At 33.9% G+C, this 22,031-nt stretch overlaps 3 protein-coding genes across 5 annotated transcripts in view; 1 reads left to right on the top strand and 2 right to left on the bottom strand.

Moving 5' to 3' along the window:
* The window catches only part of LOC123670271, a 65,921-nt gene that overhangs the window by 7,828 nt on the left and 36,062 nt on the right, over positions 1-22,031 (top strand). Inside the window, exons 3-4 of the mRNA XM_045603777.1 lie at positions 2,995-3,148; positions 4,282-4,346. Of these exons, the coding sequence (XP_045459733.1) occupies positions 2,995-3,148; positions 4,282-4,346 (219 nt within the window). The remainder of the gene's footprint in view (positions 1-2,994; positions 3,149-4,281; positions 4,347-22,031) is intronic.
* On the bottom strand, positions 7,259-9,997 carry LOC123670084. The gene is made up of 3 exons (XM_045603593.1): positions 9,792-9,997; positions 9,451-9,604; positions 7,259-7,566 (listed from the first exon to the last, which is right to left on the bottom strand). The coding sequence occupies exons 1-3, from the start codon at positions 9,828-9,830 to the stop codon at positions 7,403-7,405; spliced, it is 357 nt and encodes a 118-aa protein (XP_045459549.1). The 5' UTR covers positions 9,831-9,997; the 3' UTR covers positions 7,259-7,402.
* Positions 19,182-22,031, bottom strand: part of LOC123670082 (NADH-cytochrome b5 reductase 3-like) — a 31,433-nt gene continuing 28,583 nt past the window's right edge. For all 3 annotated transcript variants that reach the window (XM_045603590.1, XM_045603592.1, XM_045603591.1), the window contains exons 5-6: positions 19,770-19,964; positions 19,182-19,470 (exon numbers count right to left, since the gene is read on the bottom strand). In XM_045603590.1, coding sequence (XP_045459546.1) covers positions 19,298-19,470; positions 19,770-19,964 — 368 coding nt within the window. In that variant the 3' untranslated portion in view covers positions 19,182-19,297. The remainder of the gene's footprint in view (positions 19,471-19,769; positions 19,965-22,031) is intronic.

The following is a 22,031-nucleotide window of genomic DNA, read 5'->3' as shown; positions in this document are numbered from 1 at the left end:
CACTTACTAGTCTACCGAGGTACTCGACCTCGGTAGTTAAGAAGGAGCATTTCTTAATGTTAATCGAAAAACCGGATCCCGTTAATTTCTTAAGCACTCTTTCAAGCAACAAAATACCATCTTTTACTGTATTACTCAGAAGGAGCACGTCATCGATATAAACGAGCACATTGCCGGAATCAATGAACTCACGTAGAGTATCATTGATTATTCGCTGATAAACTATTGGTGAGTTTGTCAAACCATATGGCATCTTTAAGTATTCATAATGCCCTTCGGGCGTGACGAACCCCGTGTAGTGAACGCAGTCGTCTCTAATCCTTATCTGGTGAAAACCAGTGGCCATGTCCAGGCTGGTGAAGAAAGTGTACCGCCCAAGACGATCGATTTGATCATCAATGAGGGGGAGCGGGTACCTCTCCCTTTCAGTGATGCGATTAAGTGCTCTAAAATCGACACACATACGGTCAGTGCCGTCTTTCTTTTTCACCAGAATTATGGGGCTCGCATACTGGGATCGAGATTCCCTGATGATGCCCTTCGTTAAAAGATCCCCAATTATCTCGCGAACTTTGAGTTTCTCTCCATAAGATAACTTATATGGGCGGTAGGTTATTGGAGTGGAACTGGTGAGTTTGATTTCCATCTCGCCAGTAGTGACTGTCGTGGTAGCAGTACCCGAGATGAGGAAATTCGAGAATGGAGTCAACACGAGTGTAAGTGCTTCCAAATCACTGCCTAGCAGCGGAGTTTTTACTGAGGAGCTTTCAATATTCTGCAATTGATTAACCTGACCAGTAGCACTTTCGACGCGAGTGATATACTGTTGGTCTTTTGTGCGTACATACATGACCCCATCACGATTCAGAACATCAGTCCCTATCACTATTGAGGTGTTCATGCAAGTCGACGGCACTACAACTAGATCAGCCTCTAATGAAATATTACTCAACTCAATGGTAACAGTGACATAAGAAGTTGCAACAATTTCCTGTTCACTAACGCCTTTTATCGTACATCGTGTATATTTGGGTTGACACGAAAGAAACTTAAGAACGTCAGAAGAAATCAGCGATATGTTGTGAGCACCACTATCAATAAATACGTCCATCGGTATGCCCTGGACAACTGCAGGAACTACATCGAGGTTAGTGAGAACTTTGGGTGCGCACAAGTTCACATTTCGCTGGTTTCTCAGTTCCGCCCTGTTCTTTACGAAACATTTGTCTTCCGCGTGCCCCGTCTTTTTACAGAAAGTACACGACACCGTGGACCTAGCAGTGGGAGCAGTACTTGTATTCGGGACATTATTGGTGTTAGTGTCTTTGTTTTTATTACAATGATGTCTTGAATGTCCGCGTTGACCGCAGATATAACATTTGATTCCTGACCGCGAAGCTTTTTGGGGTCTAACGTGAGTGTTGTTACTTTTATTACGATTTGGTTTCGTGTAAATCGATAGAAACGAGACTAAATCTCCAGCTGACAAGTTCGCGTTTGCCGCTGCAGCCCTAATTTGAGGATTTTCGATACCTCGTATGACTATAAGGGTCCTTAGATCTTCCGATAAACCCTTAACTACTCGCAAGCGCAACAATGTGCGTCTCGCATACTCAGCGTATGTCGTGTATTTGTCGGATGTCGTGTTCATACATTCAAATAGAATGTTAGCGTAGTCCAACTTCCGAGGGCAGAGAGGCTTAAATTCATTTTTAAAATTTGACCAAGTGCGATCACTTGTCACCCATTCATTTAACCATATTTTGGCGTCACCTTTTAAACACGCTGCCACACGGGAAAGACACTCCTGATCCCCCCAGCCGTTCACAGTCATAGCACGGTCAACCTCTGAACACCACAAGTCGATGTCATGTATGGATGGATCAAAGGTGGACACGTAGTAATCACGCGACTTACTTGAACTAAGAGACTTAATGGCTTCCGCCAGAACGGTAATAGAAGAAGCTGAGATGGTATCGGAACTACGAACCGTGGGATCTGGATCGTGAGTAGAATGCAAGCCCTCGGAATTGTCCACGCTTGTCTGAGGAACATCACTCAAGTTTACTAAACTATTCGCGCGCGACGTAACGTTGTTATTATTGCCTACGTGATTGTTAGCTGTAGGTACACTTTTTACAATGCTACTACCCGGTTTGGCAATATTATCAGGCATCGGCGTCATGCCACTATTGCTAGACTGTTCGACAGCGTTTAGTCTTACTAAGATGTTATTCAGAGTGTCTTGCAGCGAGTCACTACCAACTAATCGTGACACGGATGAGTGTCGAGGAGGCGTTCTGCGTAAACTTCTCGACTCATGTCTCGATCTACGATAACGAGTACGAACAGAGTCGTAGCGCCCATTCGCACTATCCTCTGAATCGCTCCGCCTACGAGACTCGTGCTCATACCGGCTCAGTGAGCTATCACGCGACCGTCCACGGGCTCTACGAGACCTACGTGGACTAGGTGTTAATCTATCTCTAGCATGACGTGACCTACTTCTAATTCTAGATCGATTACGATTCGTTTCCTTAGGCATGATTATTAAAAACAACAAAATAAGCGGTAGTTCAAGAAAGTGATATAGAGAAAAATGAAAACGAGATGATTATTTTGTCCCTTAAATGACCGAATGAATAGAGATCTTTATCCCAATTCTGAATTTAGGTTCTAGGTTCGAAATTTATAAAAAAAAACACATACAACAATTATTAAAGTGACAATCAGTTTTTTTATTCTAATAAACAAACATAAAAGCTAGCACATGGAACAAAATAATCACCAGTAAACAACAATTAACAAAAATTAACTTACAGAGTATTCGCCTTACAACTACCCACTTAAACACTGACACTTAAAGTACTTGAGTGATGTTGCCTCGTCGAGCGACAACCGACAAATGAGCGCCCGGCAGGGCTGCGCGCCACTTTTATATTTTGATTTAAGGTGTTTTCTTACTATATATTTTTATTTTGAATCCATTTGTAGCTAGAGAAGTAATAACGAGAGACTGCTTGAGTAATTTCAAAGCAATTAGAACTGACATACCGGCTGATACATATGAAGGATGTCGTCCGGCAGTTAAAGATGTCAATTTGGCACATTATGTCAACAACACTGTAAAAGAATTGGACTTAAGAAGGTATAGTTAAATTTTTTAGTTTCTATAAAATTTCTTTTAAAGTAGCTTTTTTGTTAGATGTTCTGAAGGAGAAATTATTAAACAAAATTAATTTATAAAAGTTCACGTGTCTACTTCCAATATGGTATTTTAATTAATAAAAATACTTAAAATATTGTCAATACATTTAGATACGTAAACATTTGGTTGTCTGTAAAGTAGGTTTATGGACAATAGTTTAACGTGACAACGTCATAACAAAACATCTCGGACGTATAGGCGAATACAGTGGAAGATATTCCATATACTATCATTGAGTGTAACGGGATAGTGAGCGTAACTCCACAATGAGTCATCCTTTTACGTACATGCCACTGGAGTTCATCTATTTATTAGACGTCACATAAAAATTAATCTTTAAATTACATTCTGAGTGTATTTAAAGCCAGTTGGTGCAGTTTGTAGTGACCCTGCCTTCTGCTACGGCTGTAGTAGGTTGAATTCTCGCCCCCCAGTCTAAAAATAATATATTTATTTATTTAAAAATGTATAATACATTTTATCAAAAAAGAAAAAAAATTAGCTATATCAGTTGGCTGTTACCTAAATAATATAACACAAGCATTAAGTTGCTTACCATGGGAACAGGCAACTGAATTGGAATGAAAAGTTTAATGTATGTTAATGATATTTCTTTTTTAATTTTATTTTTAAATATATATATCTAATATATAAAATTCTCGTGTTGCGGTGTTTGTAGTTAAACTCCTCCGAAACGGCTTGACCGATTTTGATGAAATTTTGTGTGCATATTGGGTAGGTCTGAGAATCGAACAACATCTATTTTTCATACCCCTAAGTTATAAGGGGCGCGGGGGAGATTAAGGGACTTTATAACATATATTGCAAAACAACGTTTGCAGGGTCAGCTAGTATATTTATAATATAAGCTAAGCATCAATTTTAACAGTAACTCGTAACTTACTGTGAAAATTTATTATATTTTATTACTAGTTGAGCAACAAAAAAGAATTATCTAATTTCGTGTACTAGTTTGAAAGCTTGCACATACGTACATTTTGGTGCTGCATTTCTATTTTTATGTATAGATTTTATATTATATGTTTGTTTAATGTTGTTATGTATTATTTCAGAGATTGGTATGACCAGACAATATGGTGTTTCTGTTTCCTCGATCATAGGTGTAATGATGCATCAGGTAAATCGAATTCAATGGTGATGTTGGCCTTGACGAGTTTATTTCTGTTGTTAAAAAGAGTATTGTTTTGATGTTCACTCATGCAACACCAAATCAGCTGAACATTGTTAACAGACTGTAAAAATAGGGAAACAATTTTGTAGTTTATTATAAGATAGTAGATTGATTATATTAGTGCTTTAAAATATCAATAATATCAATAATAATATACAATGTTTAATAGTCTGATAATTGCACATTTGATCAATTTATATAGATTAAACGATAAGTTAAAAACTATACACTATTTTTATGCAATATTATTTACTTTAAGTTAAATTATTCTACAAATTTGATAGAATGAAATACCAGAAATTTAAGAATTGACAAATAGTTCCAGATTTGTATTAAACTTCTCTTAAATCATAATTTGGAAAAAGATTGCCAATTTTGTGCCTTTTTGCATTAGAATAACATTTAATTTTAAGTTGTTATCATAAAACTCCGTCCATTTTAATTCCATTATTATTTTATTGTGAGTGTCAACATTTTTATTGTTATAGGATCAATTTACAATTAGTGTTTATTTAATCTCTTTGATGGACTTGTAAAATATTAGTTTGATCTGATATTTAACAAATTTTTATATTCTTTATTTGTAATATGCAACCTGTTTACCTATTACGTTTTAATTTAATTTTTTTTTATTATTTAAATCTGTTTTACAACTAAATTATACATTTGTAGTATAAAATATACGACTTTTTTTGTATGTCCTTAAATAAAGTGCTTTATATAAGTGAAAAATATTGTCTGATATTGTTTTTATGATAAACCAGACCCTTTTAGATTAGTTTTATTGCTTGCAGGTTATAGTATTAAAGTAAGGTTTTTATACATATATCATTATTAGGAAAATGTGTTGTTCGTGTAGATAATGTAAGATACACATAAAATAATTTTAATTCAAAAAATCTAAAAAAAAAATCCAAAAAAAATCTTTTATACGTTACAATAGAAACCGCTCAGTGGACTCACGTCTCTGTTAGACACATTAAGATAGTCTATCTAAGTTAAAAAATAATGCTGTCGAAAAACGCCTACTTTGATAAAAAATAGCATATTTTAAGAATAAAAAAGGACATGGGTTTCAAAAGCCTGTGGATGTATTTTCACTTTATAAAAAAAAAGTGTTACCTGTGTGGTTACGGCAGTAAAGAATCTTCCCGTGGGTGTCGTAAGAGGCGACTAAGGGATAATACAGTTCTACTACCACCATGGAGCTTAAAAAGCTGACCGATGGCGTGATAACTATCCAACTGCTGGCTTTGAAATACACAGGCCAAAGACGAGCAGCAGCGGTTTCGGTGCGACAACGCCAGCCCTGCGGTCACCAGCCTGCCCAGCGTGGTGACTATGGGCAAAACACATGAGTTCACGCCATTTTTGGCGCGAACTTGTAGATGCCTATGTCCAGCAGTGGACTGCATTAGGCTAAAGTGAAGGATGAAGGTGCGGTTGCAGTCTGTTTGTTGGTCGATTGTCCTGCTTAGAAATCGCGCGTTCAACGAAAAATACACGTGATACTCAACCTCGCCCCTCCTTGTAATGTTTCGTGATTTTTTTCGAACCAACCTTCGAGCTTCACGTCATGAATGGCGTCCCCTAAAGAAGGTTTTCAAACCACCACATTAATAAAACAAAGTCCCATCCATCCATCTCATACAGCCCATTCTGTACCGTTCAGTAGGTACGGTATAAGTTTATCGGGAAATTGTGAGCTGCTAGACTTGATTATTTCGTAAATTGAAAACTATGTAGAGACATCAAGCTTATAAGTTAAAATAAGTTAATTAATTCTTCCACCTATAGGTAATATTAAAGGTGCTGTCAATATAGAATATGTTGTAAGGAGCTTAAATTATAATAAAATTAGAGTTGCTGGCAATAAATACTGTAACTGAACTGGACCATCTCGTACGGTTTCGTTTTGCTCACCTTTTTTTTTCTTTTTACGCTTCACCTGTAATATCCCACTGCCGGACATAGGCCTCTTTCCCCATGTAGGAGTAAGATCAAAGCTTAATCCACCACGCTGCGACTTAGCGGATATATTCCCTATTATGAGTAACGATTGCTGTAAGGTGTATATGATAACAATCGGGACCGACGGCTTAACGTGCTCTCCGGGGCAAATTCACAGCAAACATCTGTATAGTTAATACAAATGTTTGTCATGTACGTTTCAGCCTGTAATATCCCACTACTGAGCGTAGGCCTCTTTCCCCATTTAGGAGAAGGATCAGAGCTTAATCCACAACGCTGCTCCAATGCGGGTTGGCGGATATATTCCCTACTATGAGTATCGATCGCTATCAGGTGTACATGATAACCGGGAACGACGGCTTAACGTGCTCTCCGAGGCACTGTGGGGAGACCCACAAGGACTGCACAAACACCCAGACCACGGCAAACACCTGTATGGTCAATACAAATGTTTTTCATGTGCGGGGATCGAACCCGCAACCGCTAGCGCAACGAGATAAAGAGCAATAATTATGGTAGCTTACCCTATCGATCATCGTTCTGATAGTATTTTATCATTACTATTGCGGAAGTACTAAATGTTAATCTGATTTTATTACTGAAAGACGTAGAATTGTATCGGAATATTTTCTAAATTGAGTCACGTTGACCGCCTTTGAGATTATGCACAGTCTGTCAATATTGTCAGCGCGAAATTAATTAATGGTGGTACACTTTTGTAATTGGTTACTATGGCGAGAACACGCGATACCCGTTTTGGTTTAAGTATGAGATATGGGAAGTTGAAAGTGATGGACTGGAACAGGCCTTTTTTAGGCGGAACCACCTTAGGTGTTAAGCACATTTAGCGCATAATATAAAAAAATTGAAAAAAAAAACAACTCAGGTAATTTTTTCGAAGTTTTATTTTATTTCATATTTTACACAAAAATAAGCAATCGTGTACCTAATAATTTCAATCCACTGAATGTCACATGAAATAGCACACGCACGTCATAATGACCAAAATTTGCTACTTATAAAATATATTTTTACAATACAGTAAATTGTAAGAGAGTGACCATAAGTGTAGTGACCAAGTTTATCATACTAATCATAGTAGATGTCTCCATTTTCCACATGCCATAAACTGATAGTTGCGGAGGTTTCTCTTTAATCATCTTTAACATTTTAATAGCTTTTCGTCTTAAAGGCCCTGAAAATTTATGATAATATTACTGTGTAATCTTTGTTTGACGTCTACGATACGTTTCAGGCATATAGTGATCATTAAGCGCATAGAAGGTGCTCAGCTGAATCATCAAGTATCCTTAAGTTTTAACAATATTAAATGTTTACACCCAAAAATACAAGAGATATGTATAAGGTTTAGTTAATAGTAAGTATAAAATTTTCAATGCAACACTTGTTAAGACTCCAATTTCCAATCTTTTGTCCGTTTGTTTAACTTAACTCTTTCTGTCAGATTCGACACTAGATAGCGCAATGATTAATACATTGATTAAGTAAATTAACTTTAGTTTTATTTATAATTTTATATCACTTGTTAGTAGTAGTTAAAGTATAGATAGCGTAATGTGTAGAACAAATATTTTATATAATAAATTAAAGGTGATAATGATTTATTTAGGTGTTTTGTTTTAACTGACGACGGATTGGGGAGTTGCTATCAATCCTGACCTCTGCGCTTAGTTTCGCAGGCTCGACTTCCACTCGTGGCAGATGTCGCCATTTTGCCTTACTGGGCCTTTTTGTTGTGTGTGCGGTTCTAATGGGGGCTGTTGAATATGAAGCGTTTTTGTATATATTCATTACTAGCTATGCCCCTTGGTTTTACCCATGTTAATTTAAGGAAAAACCTTACTAAAATATTTTTAAACCATTACTGTGCAACTCGGGCGACTTTATGCGCGGAGCCACGCGGCATAATTTCATTTGATTTTACATTATCTCCTCAATAATGCCTTCAAATTAAATACTTACAATAAATCAAAGTTTATCTTCATAAAATTATCTTGTTGATGAAGAAATTTAAATTCGTAAAGATTTTACACCTTTTCATTTTTTGTGATCATTAATTCATTGCAGTTCAAAACTATGATATCTTCTAAGATATTAATTGAAACCTGATGATGTCAAGGACAACTTAGTTCAAAATGACATACTTATGATGAATAACGTATTTATTTGGATAAGGATTTACATTATATTTATAAAACCACATTCGCAAATAGTGTATTATATTAGAACAAACTTGATTACTATAAAAAAAAAGTGTGTGTCCAGCTGACACAGCTCCGCCGCACGATTGGAGTAATAGGCACAAAACAAAAGAGGCTTACTAGTCTAAGTAAAAGATTAATATCATATCAAATGTTAAATAAACGAATCGACGTCGTAATGCCATCTTCGATATCCGATAGATGGATTTAGGAAAACGTAACGACATTCAAATTCAAAACGTAACGGTCATTCGTTCAGTAGAATTTACTCCTAACATTTTTTCACATTTTACCATTATATGAGAATCGATTCTTAAGGAGTAAGCTCCAAAATATTTGTTATGAGATAACCTTGAGAGATAGACAATAGATGTTGTCGCGGACTTTTTTTTTAGAACTTTCAGTGTCGATTAATTCCATCATACATAGGTTTTGTTTACGTTGTACATTAATGCTCAGCACTTATTGGTCGATGCGTGATGTTATATAGCCTTCCTCGGTAAATAGAATATTCAACATAAAAGGAATTTTCTAATTCAATTGAAACCAGCAGTTTCTGAGATTAGCGCGTTTTAAACCAACTCCTCAGCTTTATAATATTAAGTACTAGCTGACCAGACAGCCCTTCTTCTATTCAGCGACTGTTAAATGCGCGCAGTTTAAACAATCATTAGGTACGTTTCTTAAATTTTTACAATTATCTGAACAATCTTCTTAATATTTTATTTTGAAAACCTTCCAAAAAAGTATAAGAAAAACTTAAAATAAAATAGTCGAATTGGTCACTATATTTTCGTACTTAGCGCTTAGCAACAAATGATATTCATTTTTATTTGTATATATATGATGGTACTTACCTCTATGAACACGAGACAGAACTTTGATACAAAGATATTTTGTGCGCTTAATTTGTTTAAAAAAGGCTTCGAGTCGTATGCATACAACAATTACTATTATCACGTAAATCACGGTTAACGTGGGTAAGAGAAGAAACTCAAACCAGTGTATAAACTGAAAAGTTAAAGTTGGAGGTTGTTAATAAGATAATGATGTTGATAAGTAAATAAATATTTTCGATAATTTGAATACTAGTAATAATTAATTAATTTATTTATTTTTGTTTCATTGCACAATGCAATGTTCTACTTATTTTTGTTATCAGCATTAATTTAGAAGTCGGTAAAATTGTGTTTCTTACATTCTTTTGTAATCCTTGTAGTCCATATTCAAACGACATAAGCGACGAAACAACGAACTTGAAACAGAATAAAAAGAACTGGAAAAATGAAGGAAAATTAAGTTATCAATAACACGGATACATAAAATATATACAATAAAGCTAAATTTTTTATCATCTTACCTGAAATCGGTAAAGATATTGAAAATTTAATAATTCTTCTAGTATGTTTTTCAAATATACGTCAACATCACTGTACTGAAAGTCATGTGTCTTTGACGCTAAGTAACGTAATACTTTCATCGTAGGAATACTCTTGTTTCTAACTTTTTCGATGTTTATATCTGTCGTGCCTTTTATGTAATTTACCATAATGGCGTTTATGTAACTCAGGCGAAGGTAGAAATATATGAGGAGGTTCGCGCCAAACAAACATTCTATTGTACTTGTCAATTCAGCTAGTAATGGGCCCACGAAGTAGACAAATAAACGACTATCCCCAGCAATAACAGTGCCAAATATCAAACACAAAAAGAATAATACAACCATAAAGGTTATTAAATTTGCTTTAAAAATAAAGTCGTTGATAACTTTGATTTTTTCGATTTTTAATTTTCGATCAATATCTTGCATTCTAAGGTAAAATTTAACATTCATGTCGTTATTTATAAACCGCACGTGAATAATGTTACATGCAAAAGTTCCATAATAAAAGAAGATCGCAATTAAGTTTACATAGTATGCAATGGGATACGGATAAAGTCTCACCAAATAATTAAAATAAAAAAATAAATGCAGCGATAAAACACTTAGTAAATAAAAAATTGTGTATATCTTTTGCCCTTTCGTTGGCGAAGTTACAAATCTATGTTTGACATCTACTCTACATGATCCGAGTACGAACTGTATCACACGAAATGGTGAAAACAACTTGAGATAGCTCTCCTCTAACATGTCTCTTGAGACGTATTCTGATTTCATCATTAATATCTATTATGTAAATATCACTGCTACAATGTGCAACGCTTTATTATACTAGTGCTAATAACCGATAAAAATCTGAAAAAAAAGAAATGTATGTTTATCTACCTATTCGTATATCTTTATTTTAAGTGGCTAAATAGAATAATCGTAAATAGAAAAGTATACACATATTGTAATGAAATTTAACGAAAAATCGTCCTTTATTTTGTGTCTTTATAATTTGCTTCATTTTCTTAAATTGCTAACATTACATATCATTCATTAATTCATAAAAATAAATTACAAATAAAGTAATTATTATTGTTATTATAACTGATGCTTGTTATTTGTATTAGAACAGTACCTAATTGCTGGTATACTATTAGCCTATATACCTATTTGTGATTGAACGTTTGATTCCTTTAAAAAACCAAGTAAGTGTATTAAATGACAATAAAAACTAAGACTTTATACAATCAGTGAGTTAAACGAATTTTTCTTAAATTCAAGTAATCTAAACTCCACCTATATTTTCTGAATCTGTGTCTCCGACTTTTACAATGAGAATTTCATCAGCGCTGCGTGAGCACACAACTAAGTAGAAGAAATTAAGCTCGTAAAAAAGCGAAAATCTTCCGCAATTAGTTCGCCAAACTTTATCACCAATTCTCTATATAGTGTAACTTAGCGATCTATTTTGAACTTAAATATCTAAATAGAAAATATTGTTAAAAATGTTATTTTGTCTGTTCTGCACCCTTCCTAAATTTTTTTTGCTGTACTTTTCCATTCCCGTATTTATTCCACCACTAGAGTAAATCTACGGTAATACACAGTTCCTTTGTTGTTGGCTGTGCGGTTGTGGGTAGTTTTCAAATCCGTTATTATTTACATAATTGTATATGAAAACAAAAAACGTGTCAGAAATACTTACATGTTATTATATTATACATAGAACTGAAGTATAATAATCGTGTATGTAGCGGTTACGGCTACAGTCTTTGCGATTAATCGAGTGTCTAGCGTGAAAATATTATATATAGATATGTTGTTTTTGACATCCAACAACAGCAACATACACTTAGTATTTCGCCGGACCGTATCTGAACCAAGAAATATTTACATTAAGCTTTAAGCTATTCAAAATTTTCTGCCAATAATTACCTACCTCAATTTAAAAGGTTGGGTTACTTTTATATATGTTTAAAATTGAACTTAGATATAAATCCATGCATAGGTCAGAAAAAAGTCTTTTTGTATTTTCTAGTAAAAAGTTGCAATACATTTTAGGTTTTATTGTTTGTACTGGCTGGTTTTGATGCCATGAAAAGCATTTGGAAAATGAAATTAAAAAGTAAAAAATAGTTTCTCGCCACTGTTCATTTGTTTTTCTGTCTGCTAAACTGAGTGAATTCAACGAAAAATTTGGTTATATATTAAAGTTTTTCTTAATAAATGGAAGAATGCGACTCAAGCCGCGAAAAAACTTGTGTCGTTTATGGACTTAATGCAGTGTCAGTAAGAGTAGCATAAAATTGGTTCAAGCTTTTTAGTCAGGAAATTTTGATGTCAAACATGCATTTTGCTCAGTTACGAATAATCTTGACGACATTCTTGAAAAAGTGGAGCTAGATCGACATTTGAGTAGTTACGATGTAGCTGAAGATCTGAGAATGACTATAAAACAGTTTAGACGCATTTGAAAAAGGGTATATCGAGCTTTTTTGTACAGCTATACAAAAAAGCTCGATATATTGTATAGCTATACAAAAAAGCTCGATATATGGGCCACATGATCTCACTGAAACAAGCCTAATGGACCGTGTACTCATTTGCGATTCTCTCTGAAGACGTAATAGTGTGGAACAAGTTCTGAACACATTATTATTTAGACTATCATAAAATTCAAGTTGACCCGCAAAAATTGTTTTTCTTCGCAAACGAAAAATAAATCGAACGTAAACTAGTCAAGTAATAATCAAAATCGGTATACCTAGTGAAAAGTTATGCGGTTTAATGCAACGTAGGTTGAAGAAAAAATTGTCAAGCAAATACTCATTATTATATTTACACATGTCACACACCACATTTCGATTAAAAAAAGAATCATCGTAATCGGTCCACCCAGTAAAAAGTTATGAGGTAACATACATTAAAAAAATACAGTCGAATTGAGAACCTTCTCCTTTTTTTTGAAGTCGGTTAATTAAGTGATGTTGAGTGTAGGGTGAGATTGGGAGGGTATCATTCATTATGAGTTTTTACGGCCGGGCAAAACCATGGATTCGGATTTCTACTGTCAATATCTTATGAGACAAGCAAGAAATTTAGAAAAAAGGTTTAGTCTTTCAACTTCACTCAACAAAAGTTGAGAGAGTTTAACTGGGAAGTTTTAATGCATATAATCGTGCACCCTAAGATTTCCTTTTGTGTCTCTCTTATGCATTCTTTATGTAGTGTAAAGCTAGCTTCAAGAGAGGACTGTCAAAACTACTTGTGTGTGTGTGTTAAGAAGTCGCAAAATTTCTACAGTATCGGAACTACGAGATGGTGGCAAGTTATCGAACAAAATGGGACATGCGTATATATTACTAGCGTGCCCACGACTTCGTTCGAGTGGAATATTGACTTTGGCCAGCATTTTTTCGGATATATCTTTTGGTTTATTTTGGATTACTTATAAGCACCGTCGTTTGGGTATATATACATGTTAATGTGATTATTTAAATTGGCATAACTATTTTATTTATAAACCGATTGACATGAAACAGACACTAAATTTTAAGTGAAGCTTATCACAATATATTAGTGAAAATCACATCTAAATCGGATAGGCCGTTTCTGAGATTAGCGTGCACAAATACACAGACAAGCAGATAAACAGACTAAAATTCTAACAATCATTGTTTCGGGTGCTGTTAACGCTGATAAAGGTCCCAATAATATTTTTCTCTCATATATCTGCCAGTTACACACAACGAAAATTTTAAAACCTTACCTTAAATTTCTAAATAAAATACGAACCCTTTCCCCCAACTTAATAAACGGATTTAGATGTCACTTCTTGCCACAATACATATTTATTATATATTTTTTTTGTTTACGTGTTGTTTGACAAATCGAAAAAAGAAACGAAGAAAATATTTTTGTGCGACTACTTATCAAAGTAAGAAGACATTTGCAAGATTATTTTGTACCTACCTACATTTTGACCCTAAGTAAACCCAGAAAAGCAAATTTAACTGTTAACATATGATATAATTCGAGCGTGTCTTCAATACCTATTAATGTAATCGATACATAATGACTTTTTAATTTAACGTGACCTATGCCATATGAATACTCGTCTTTTAATGAACTTAGCTACTCTTTCAAAAATTTCCATTACCTTGATTACTTATAATTGATTGGACAAATATTAAACAATTAATTTAATGTTCAAAAGTGTGATATTTAATAAGTACCAAGCGATAAGTAAAGAACTAATGGAAGTAGAGTAAAGCTTGTGACTTTGTCTGACTCTTTTGAACAATTATAAACCAACTTATCGACGCAAATATACTACGCAAATGTTGTTTTGGACGAAGGATTCAAGTTAATCGCAAACACGTATTTGTGTCGGGAACACAAATGTTTCTGTGAGCAGCCCGAGAAGGGCGGTGTGAGGTTGTGCCCGCGAAGGACGGCGAAGACGGGAAGCCTGAGTAGGGCGGTATTTTTCACGGGTCTTGAACGAGCGCTTCGACGTTGCAGCCACTGGTAATGCTAACGCGCATCATCGATGAGTATGGGACGGGCGACGCCCGAGGTGGATCACGACGGGTTTGAACGGGTCTGCGTGAGGTAAGGAGTATTTCCTGCTCTATAATTAGTTTGGAGAACATGGCAGAGGGTCAGACTGCCTTTGACTCCGACAACAGTATTCCGGCTTATAGAGAGACTCAATAGATGGGGAAGAGGCAATGACTGCTCTCGGTTCCGCGGTTGTTGTCTTCGGATGACGAGAGTCATCGTATCGTCATCGGCGCTGATGCGTAAGCACTGCAATAGAAGGGAGGAAGCTGCCAAAGTCTATGCGACTTAAGGCGACCTCTGTCAAGGCCCTCAAGGACACCGCTGCTTCTATTCGACTCGCGGTAGAGGCACTGGAGGAGTGTACTTCCTCGGACGAGGTCCGCAAACTACAAGCGGAGAACACTCGGCTGAGGATGGACGTCAAAGTCCTGAAGTGCCAAGTGGCGGAGCTGGCCAAAGAACAACAGTTGTTGTTTCAGGTCCAGTTCAAGTCGCCACCAGCGAGGAGGACAACGAGGAGCGATGATCAATCTAGGAAGAAGCGAGCGCGTGGTTTTTAGCCAGTAGTGATTGTGATAGCGTAGTAAGTATTTAAGGACTTAATGAGATGTTAGCCTGTTAATTGACTTTTGCAAAGAGCATTATTTCGTCTGTTAAGATCTATTGTTAAAGTGTTTTTGATTTCTGTGTGATCTAATCCTGAGGTAGGGCAGAGCAGGATATTTCCTGCTCAAAATATGGAGCAGCACGGCTAGGTAGTATATCTCGACCTTTTGCAGATGATCACAGCTAAACAGTATTATTTTTAAGCAGTGTTGTATTCCTGTTGGTGAGTAAGGTGGCCACAGTTCCTGGGGGTAGTTGGGGATAGGGTCGGTAATGCGCTCGCGATGCTTCTGGTGTTACAGACGTCTATAAGCTACGTTAATCGCTTACTATCAGTAAGCTGTATGCTTGTTCGTGTATTTTGCCAACCAATTTATATATATATATATATATATATATATATATATATATATATATATATATATATATATATATATATATATATATACATACATAAAAAATCCTCTAAGCTGTTTATTTCGTAAGTATTTATATTATTCGGTTGGTTCCATAGCATATATCGATATCATTAACCGCACAATGGCTCGGCCGACCTTACCTGGTTTTATGTGAAGCATTTTAAATTTAGCCAAACCAAATTCCATATTAATATCGTTGCTTAAATTGTGCTGTAGTATCCTATTAATTTTTGCCTTTAGTTTCTGTTTTTTCTTATAACTTAATATCAACTCATATACATGTATGAGATACTCATCTCATATATGTATAATGAGGTGATATTATCATTATAATTATGACTCTAACACTAGGGGGCGGTAGCACTCCCCTATTTCGCAAATAATTTTATGTATAGTATATAAAATTTAAATAAAGAACAAAATTTACACTATAAGTAATTATAGTAACAAATTGTACAACCAGGCGATCTTATTGCTAAAAAGCAATTTCTTCTAGACAACCTAATAATGAAAGGGACGTTGCTTTTCCGATGGTCAGGTGGTATATAAATATAAAAAAGTAAAAAATAATGTAATATATAACAATTATATATATATATATATATATATATATATATATATATATATATATATATATATATATATATATATATATATATATATATATATATATATACATACATTATACAGATATGTACGCAATAAAAAATAAATAAATATAAACATTTACATATACAAATATAAAATATAGTAATCTTATAATACATAGCTTCATGGCAAATTTAATGATCTTTTATCAATTGAATGTAGTGAGTTTAAAAAAATTTATAGACTAAGGTAATATGCTTTCAAATGCTTCTTAAATATAAACAAATTTTGAGCCCGTCTTATGGGCACAGGCAGGTCGTTCCATAGCAAAACAGCTTGCACAGCAAAAAAGTTTTTATAAAAGTTTGTTCTGTGAAGAGGTATTTGCAGCTTAAGGTTTTCTGATGACCTTAAAATTTCATTACATGAACCAAGGAATTCGAACGTATCCTTTAGGTAAACAGTTGTTGACGGATGAAATAGTACACATTACAGAAGAGACAATATATGAGAATTCCGGCGAAGACGAATGGGTAACCAGCTGAGCTTTTCACGAAATTCTGAAATGTGGTCATATTTACGCAAGCCAAATATGATCCGAATCGCAACATTTTGAAGTCGCTCAAGTTTATGTAACTGATTTTCAGTGAGGTTGATATAGCATACGTCAGGGTAGTCCAAAATCGAAAGCATGAGTGAATTTGCAAGCGCAATTTTAGTCGGAATTGGGAGAAAGTTACGTAAACGTCTCAATAATCCTGCGGCACTAAACATTTTCCTGCTAACTTCGATAATTTAGTGAGTCCAGGATAATGTCTGATCGAAATAAATACCAAGGTTCTTCACTTTATCCAGAAAAGTTAAAAAAGGGTAAAGGTTAAACGTCATCAAAAGAAATAAGAGGCAAATTTGTGTAGTTAATTTTTGCAGTAATTTTCTAGCTACCGATCAGGGTTACTTAACTTTTTGATGGGTTAACCGTAAGACCATATTGCTTACACCATTCGGAGACGGTAGCCAAATGTGAATTAATCGAAGCTATAGTATTAGGAAGATTCTCAAGATTCGAAGTACATTACATACCTGTATACTAAAAAAAATTATAGGTAATTATTTTTGGTAGTGTGCTGTTTCTATACACTTAAACTTACCATTAACATTGTTACTAAATGAACGATGAATAATGTCGATACACACTTTTTTTGAATTGTCGAGTTTTGATGCAATTAAATCGGCTACAATGCAGACCAGAATTAACGTTATAAAATATAATAAAAATACCAATAGCACTACTACATAAAATTCCTTGTGTGTGATTTTCTGTAACATAAAATTAATTTCTATTAGTATCATACAAAATAGAATATCTTTCTAAAACGTCATGTTGTTTAGTAATTTATTATTCATAATTTTTGTTCTGTTTGTTTATTTAATTTTATTTTAATAATATAAGGTCTGAAAGTCACTTTGAATTTTTTAATATATTCAAAGCCTGTTTCACCAGTTTCTGATAACTTTCAAATAGAAAAAGTTTATGACACTTTTTTTTCAATATTAAAGTCCAAACATCTATCAAGTATAGAAATACTTTCGCAACCTGCGAAACCACAAGTTGTAGTTTATTAGAAAAGATGAAATAAATCATAAGGTAGGCCATTAAGGTTGTTACTGTGTTTAGCCTGTAAGGTTTTACCTTCTCCTGACACAGCCTATTATTAACTTATGTGCGTGATTAACTTAATCAGAAAGTGGTGAAACAGGCCTTCAGTTAAAAAAAAACTTTATTTACTATCATTGTTCAAAAATGCGTTTCACGAAAAAAAAAAAAAATACTTACCATTTGAACAAAAATACTTGCTTGATGTTTAACTAAAACTATTGTTAATGTGACCACCAGAAGCATCCACATTATCACTTGATATGTAAAATAAAATATCTGCAAGAGATAAATAATGTCAATTATAAATAATTACATAACATAGTTTTAGTATTTAAGCGATTAGTTACTCTTTACCCTGAATTGGAATAGACGTTCAAACTCTGAGACGACTGTTAAAACAGCACGAATACCCGATATTAAGTTTTTCAGATTAAAATCCAAATTGACGTTTACAGTTTCCTTAGATGAATGTTGTTGCATATCGTCCGATTTGAAATCACTCTCAATCATACTCTTTATTTCCTTCAATTTGTTTTCAATGTGGTAGACTCGAATTAATATAAATGTCAGAATAAAAAGCATTACTTCGACGTTGCAATAATTTAACATACTTGAAAAACTTATGAAAATACCAAATGGACATAATTCTTTAAATAGATATTTATTATGAAACCCTGTCCAAATGATAACCATTGCAATGATACTGACAGAAATAAAGGTGCTTAACTTTGAAAGATTACAATTAACTTGTTTAGTGGACTTCATGTAAAAAACTCGATCTATTTTTTGCAGCTTCACATAAAAGTCGCTTTGCTCAGCACCTGAGCTGCTAAATTTTTCATAAAAGAACGAAATTGTATCAACGACGTTAAGGTACATAACAAATAATTTTAACGTAAAATCGCTTATAAACAAAAAATTTGTACACTCGCACAGAAAAAGTAAACATATATGGGCTGATATATTTACTAAACAAACAAAAATTGAATAACAATTATACAATGTTGTGGTTGGTGTAGCGAAACCGTGTTTAATGTCTACTCTGAGACTACCGAGTGCAGCTTGAATTAAAAAAACCGGCCTAAAAATGTTTCTGAAATCCTTATCCAAAATATCAGCGGATAGTTTCTCTAAATTTGCCGCCATGATACAGAATATCTATTCCGATGGCTGTCGCTAGCGATTTAATTTAAATAATGTACAGTTTGTCTACAACCGATGTTGTAAGTTCAAAATTAGTTCCTCTGGGACATAATTATTAGTATGTAATTTCCTTAATGTGTGTATAATAAAGCATAAATGTATATAGCCGTTACAGACTTTAAAGTCGGTCTCTTTTATCTATAGGTCAAGAAATGGAATATTAATTGAATAAAATTATTCATGATTGATGTAGAAACATTTATTGTCCTTAACAAACTACGATTATATTCAAGTTTCACATTCAAATAACGCATGTAGTAAAATAAAAATATTTCACTAGAATTTTTTTTAACTTAATAAGCAAAACGCAAGTTTTCTGGATAGCCTAGTTTTTCTAAGGCCGGGTTACAGGCGAAGTTTATCATAGGTGGGGGTCCGCACATGAGCACGATGACGTCATCCCCGGGGGGAAATAGGTGCTCTTTGATCATTTCATCATTGATGAAACCAACACTGTACTTCCATCCTAGAATATGAAAATTATTACTTTTTTAAGCTTAATTTAATCTAAAGTTGTTTGTTCTCATTTCTGAGGAATTTAATTACAAAGCATTTATTTAAAATCTAATTAAAAATTAAAACATCAACAGTGATTGTCAATAAAATGCAAAAATATAAGAAATGTAACCGTTTACTACAAAAAGTTGTGTTGAAATGTATGTAATACAGCCATTGTGTCCAAAAATATTAATTTTGTTTCTTACTTTTGAAACTACCTTTTAATGAATCTTGAATAATGTAAACTACTAAAATTAAGTAAATTACCTTCATTTGCTCTATCGATCGTGTACCATAGCTTGAAATTTTCAGGGTGCTCACTTTGATACTTCTCGAGTTCATCTCTTAATAGAATATCTTGTTCGGTCTGGTTCGCAAATATCAGTCTCATTTCCGTGGAATCACTAGCATCCTTACAAATCTGTCTAATGAGTTGTAACATTGGCGTAATGCCCGTTCCACCTGCGAAATTATAATATGAACAAAGGTTATTAACACCTGTTCCCAAGTTCCCAACCGATCTACTCAATTAGTATCTCTACTAATATTTTTTGATTCTACGCTTTGTCTATTGTTGCAGAGATATATGATCGTAGTACCTTCTAAAATGTATGCAAAAATATATCATAATTGCGAAGGTAATTCTTAAAACTAGCCAAGCCCACACTTCCACAATTTTAACTTCAACAACATTTACAGGAAACAATGATTTTATATCACATGTAAAATTAACTTTCAGGAATTTTACATTACGTTCCTTCAACTGGGCCCCATGTAGTATTCTGTAGGTGTAATAGATCAAGTTCCACGTGAAATAAAAATCTTATGCCCTTTTTTAGCTTTTTTTGTCTTTATATTCAAGTTACTCTACCAAGGTACTTCTGCTTAACCGTCCAATGCTATTTTTCTTAGCCCTAACAAGCTTCGATAAAGTGAATTATTAATACTAACTGCCGGATACAACAACTAAAGCATTTTTAACACGAGTAATGACTTATCATGATGACATTTATCTAATACTACTAGCTGACACCGCAAACGTTGTTTTGCCATATATGTTATTAACCCTCTCAATCGTCCCCCCCTTATTACTCAGGGGGATGAAAAATAGATGTTGTTCGGTTCTCAGACCTACCCAATATGCACCCAAAATTTCACGAGAATTTTATGTATTAGATTAAACGAGCAATTCTTAATATATAAGATCTGAACCTCGGTAACGGCTCCAACGATTTTCATGAAATTTGGTATGTCGGGTATTTCGGGAGCGATAAATCGATAGGGCTAGGATTCATTTTTAGAAAATGTCGTTTTATCCCTGTTTTTAGGCATTGAAAAAATTGCTACAATATCGTTAGAATACGAAGGTAAATTACGCAATTGTCAATAAAGTTGTAATAGCTCAAGTGGAAAATGGGTCGGGATCGACCGATAATACCATGGTTCAAATTTCGGTCTTCAGATCTATTTTTTTTTCCTTTTTTAATTGCACTAATGATTTTTTATTTTAATAACCAGTTCATATTTTTTATTATTATATCCGTAAAATCGTTAAATATTTTTCATATTTTATCAATATGTAATTCAATATGTTTTTTAGTATATATATATATATATATATATATATATATATATATATATATATATATATATATATATATATATATGTTATTCTAATTCCTATAACAATTATTTGTACACTTCCTAACCGCTTCTCTATGCCCTGTCCTATATCCAAAGGTTGTCTGGAAGAAATCGCTCTTTTAGCGATAAGACTGCCCGCCCTTGTACATCTTCCTCAAATTGTACTACTTTTGTTTGTATCTTTTAATGGTGTGCAATAAAGATTATTATTATTATTATTATTATTATTAATTTCTGATTTCATAACATGTGCTACAGTAGCAGAGAAAATTTAAAAGAAGTGCCGATGACGTACAAAATGAGAGTTTATGGGGTTGGGTATTAATATGAAGAGTGCTATCTATAATGTAGGTAAAATAGGAATGAATACAGATTGATATTCTGAAGAAAACCAATGTAAAGATGGATTGTGTGTAAGTTGTCTTTTGACTTTGAGATAGCGACTAAAAGCGCTAATAAAAGAAAAATAAGAAGTATATTGTGCCGGTAAATGCAAGTCCGTAATAAAAGAAGCGAGATTTTGTATTTTAAATAAAACAATTAATTCTTCATAAGTAAAGTTATCGATGCCATATATCTACATTTGTAATGATTTTGTTATAATTTAAAATATTTTATACATTTTTATAAAATTAATATACTTATAGTAAGTTTTTGACGATTTCTCACGCCATAAATCTATTTTTATTTTTAACTAGCTGCCCGGACAGACTTCGTTCTGTCAATAGTAAATTTTTTTTTGTATTAACACCTTCCGTGGGCCTTAAGGAACATACAAAAAAATAAATTAGCCGAGCCATTCTCGAGTTATGCGCTTAACAACATTCATTTTTATTTATATAGATAGCTTCCGCCCGCAGCTTCGCCCGTGTGGATTTCGGACTT

The sequence above is a fragment of the Melitaea cinxia genome, chromosome 4, assembly GCF_905220565.1.
Source record: "Melitaea cinxia chromosome 4, ilMelCinx1.1, whole genome shotgun sequence".
In the NCBI taxonomy this organism is placed as follows: Eukaryota; Metazoa; Arthropoda; class Insecta; order Lepidoptera; family Nymphalidae; genus Melitaea; species Melitaea cinxia.
The sequence above is the reverse complement of the archived record's forward strand: the minus strand, read 5'-3'. Positions and strand labels throughout refer to the sequence as shown.

Excerpts from the sequence above, each read along its gene's own strand:
- LOC123670084 (XM_045603593.1), bottom strand. The coding sequence starts at position 9,830 with ATGTCGTTTGAATATGGACTACAAGGATTACAAAAGAAT. Across the intron at positions 9,605-9,791 it reads TACAAGGATTACAAAAGAAT|TTTATACACTGGTTTGAGTT; the intron begins GTAAGAAACACA and ends TTAACTTTTCAG. Across the intron at positions 7,567-9,450 it reads TCTGTCTCGTGTTCATAGAG|GGCCTTTAAGACGAAAAGCT; the intron begins GTAAGTACCATC and ends ATAAATTTTCAG.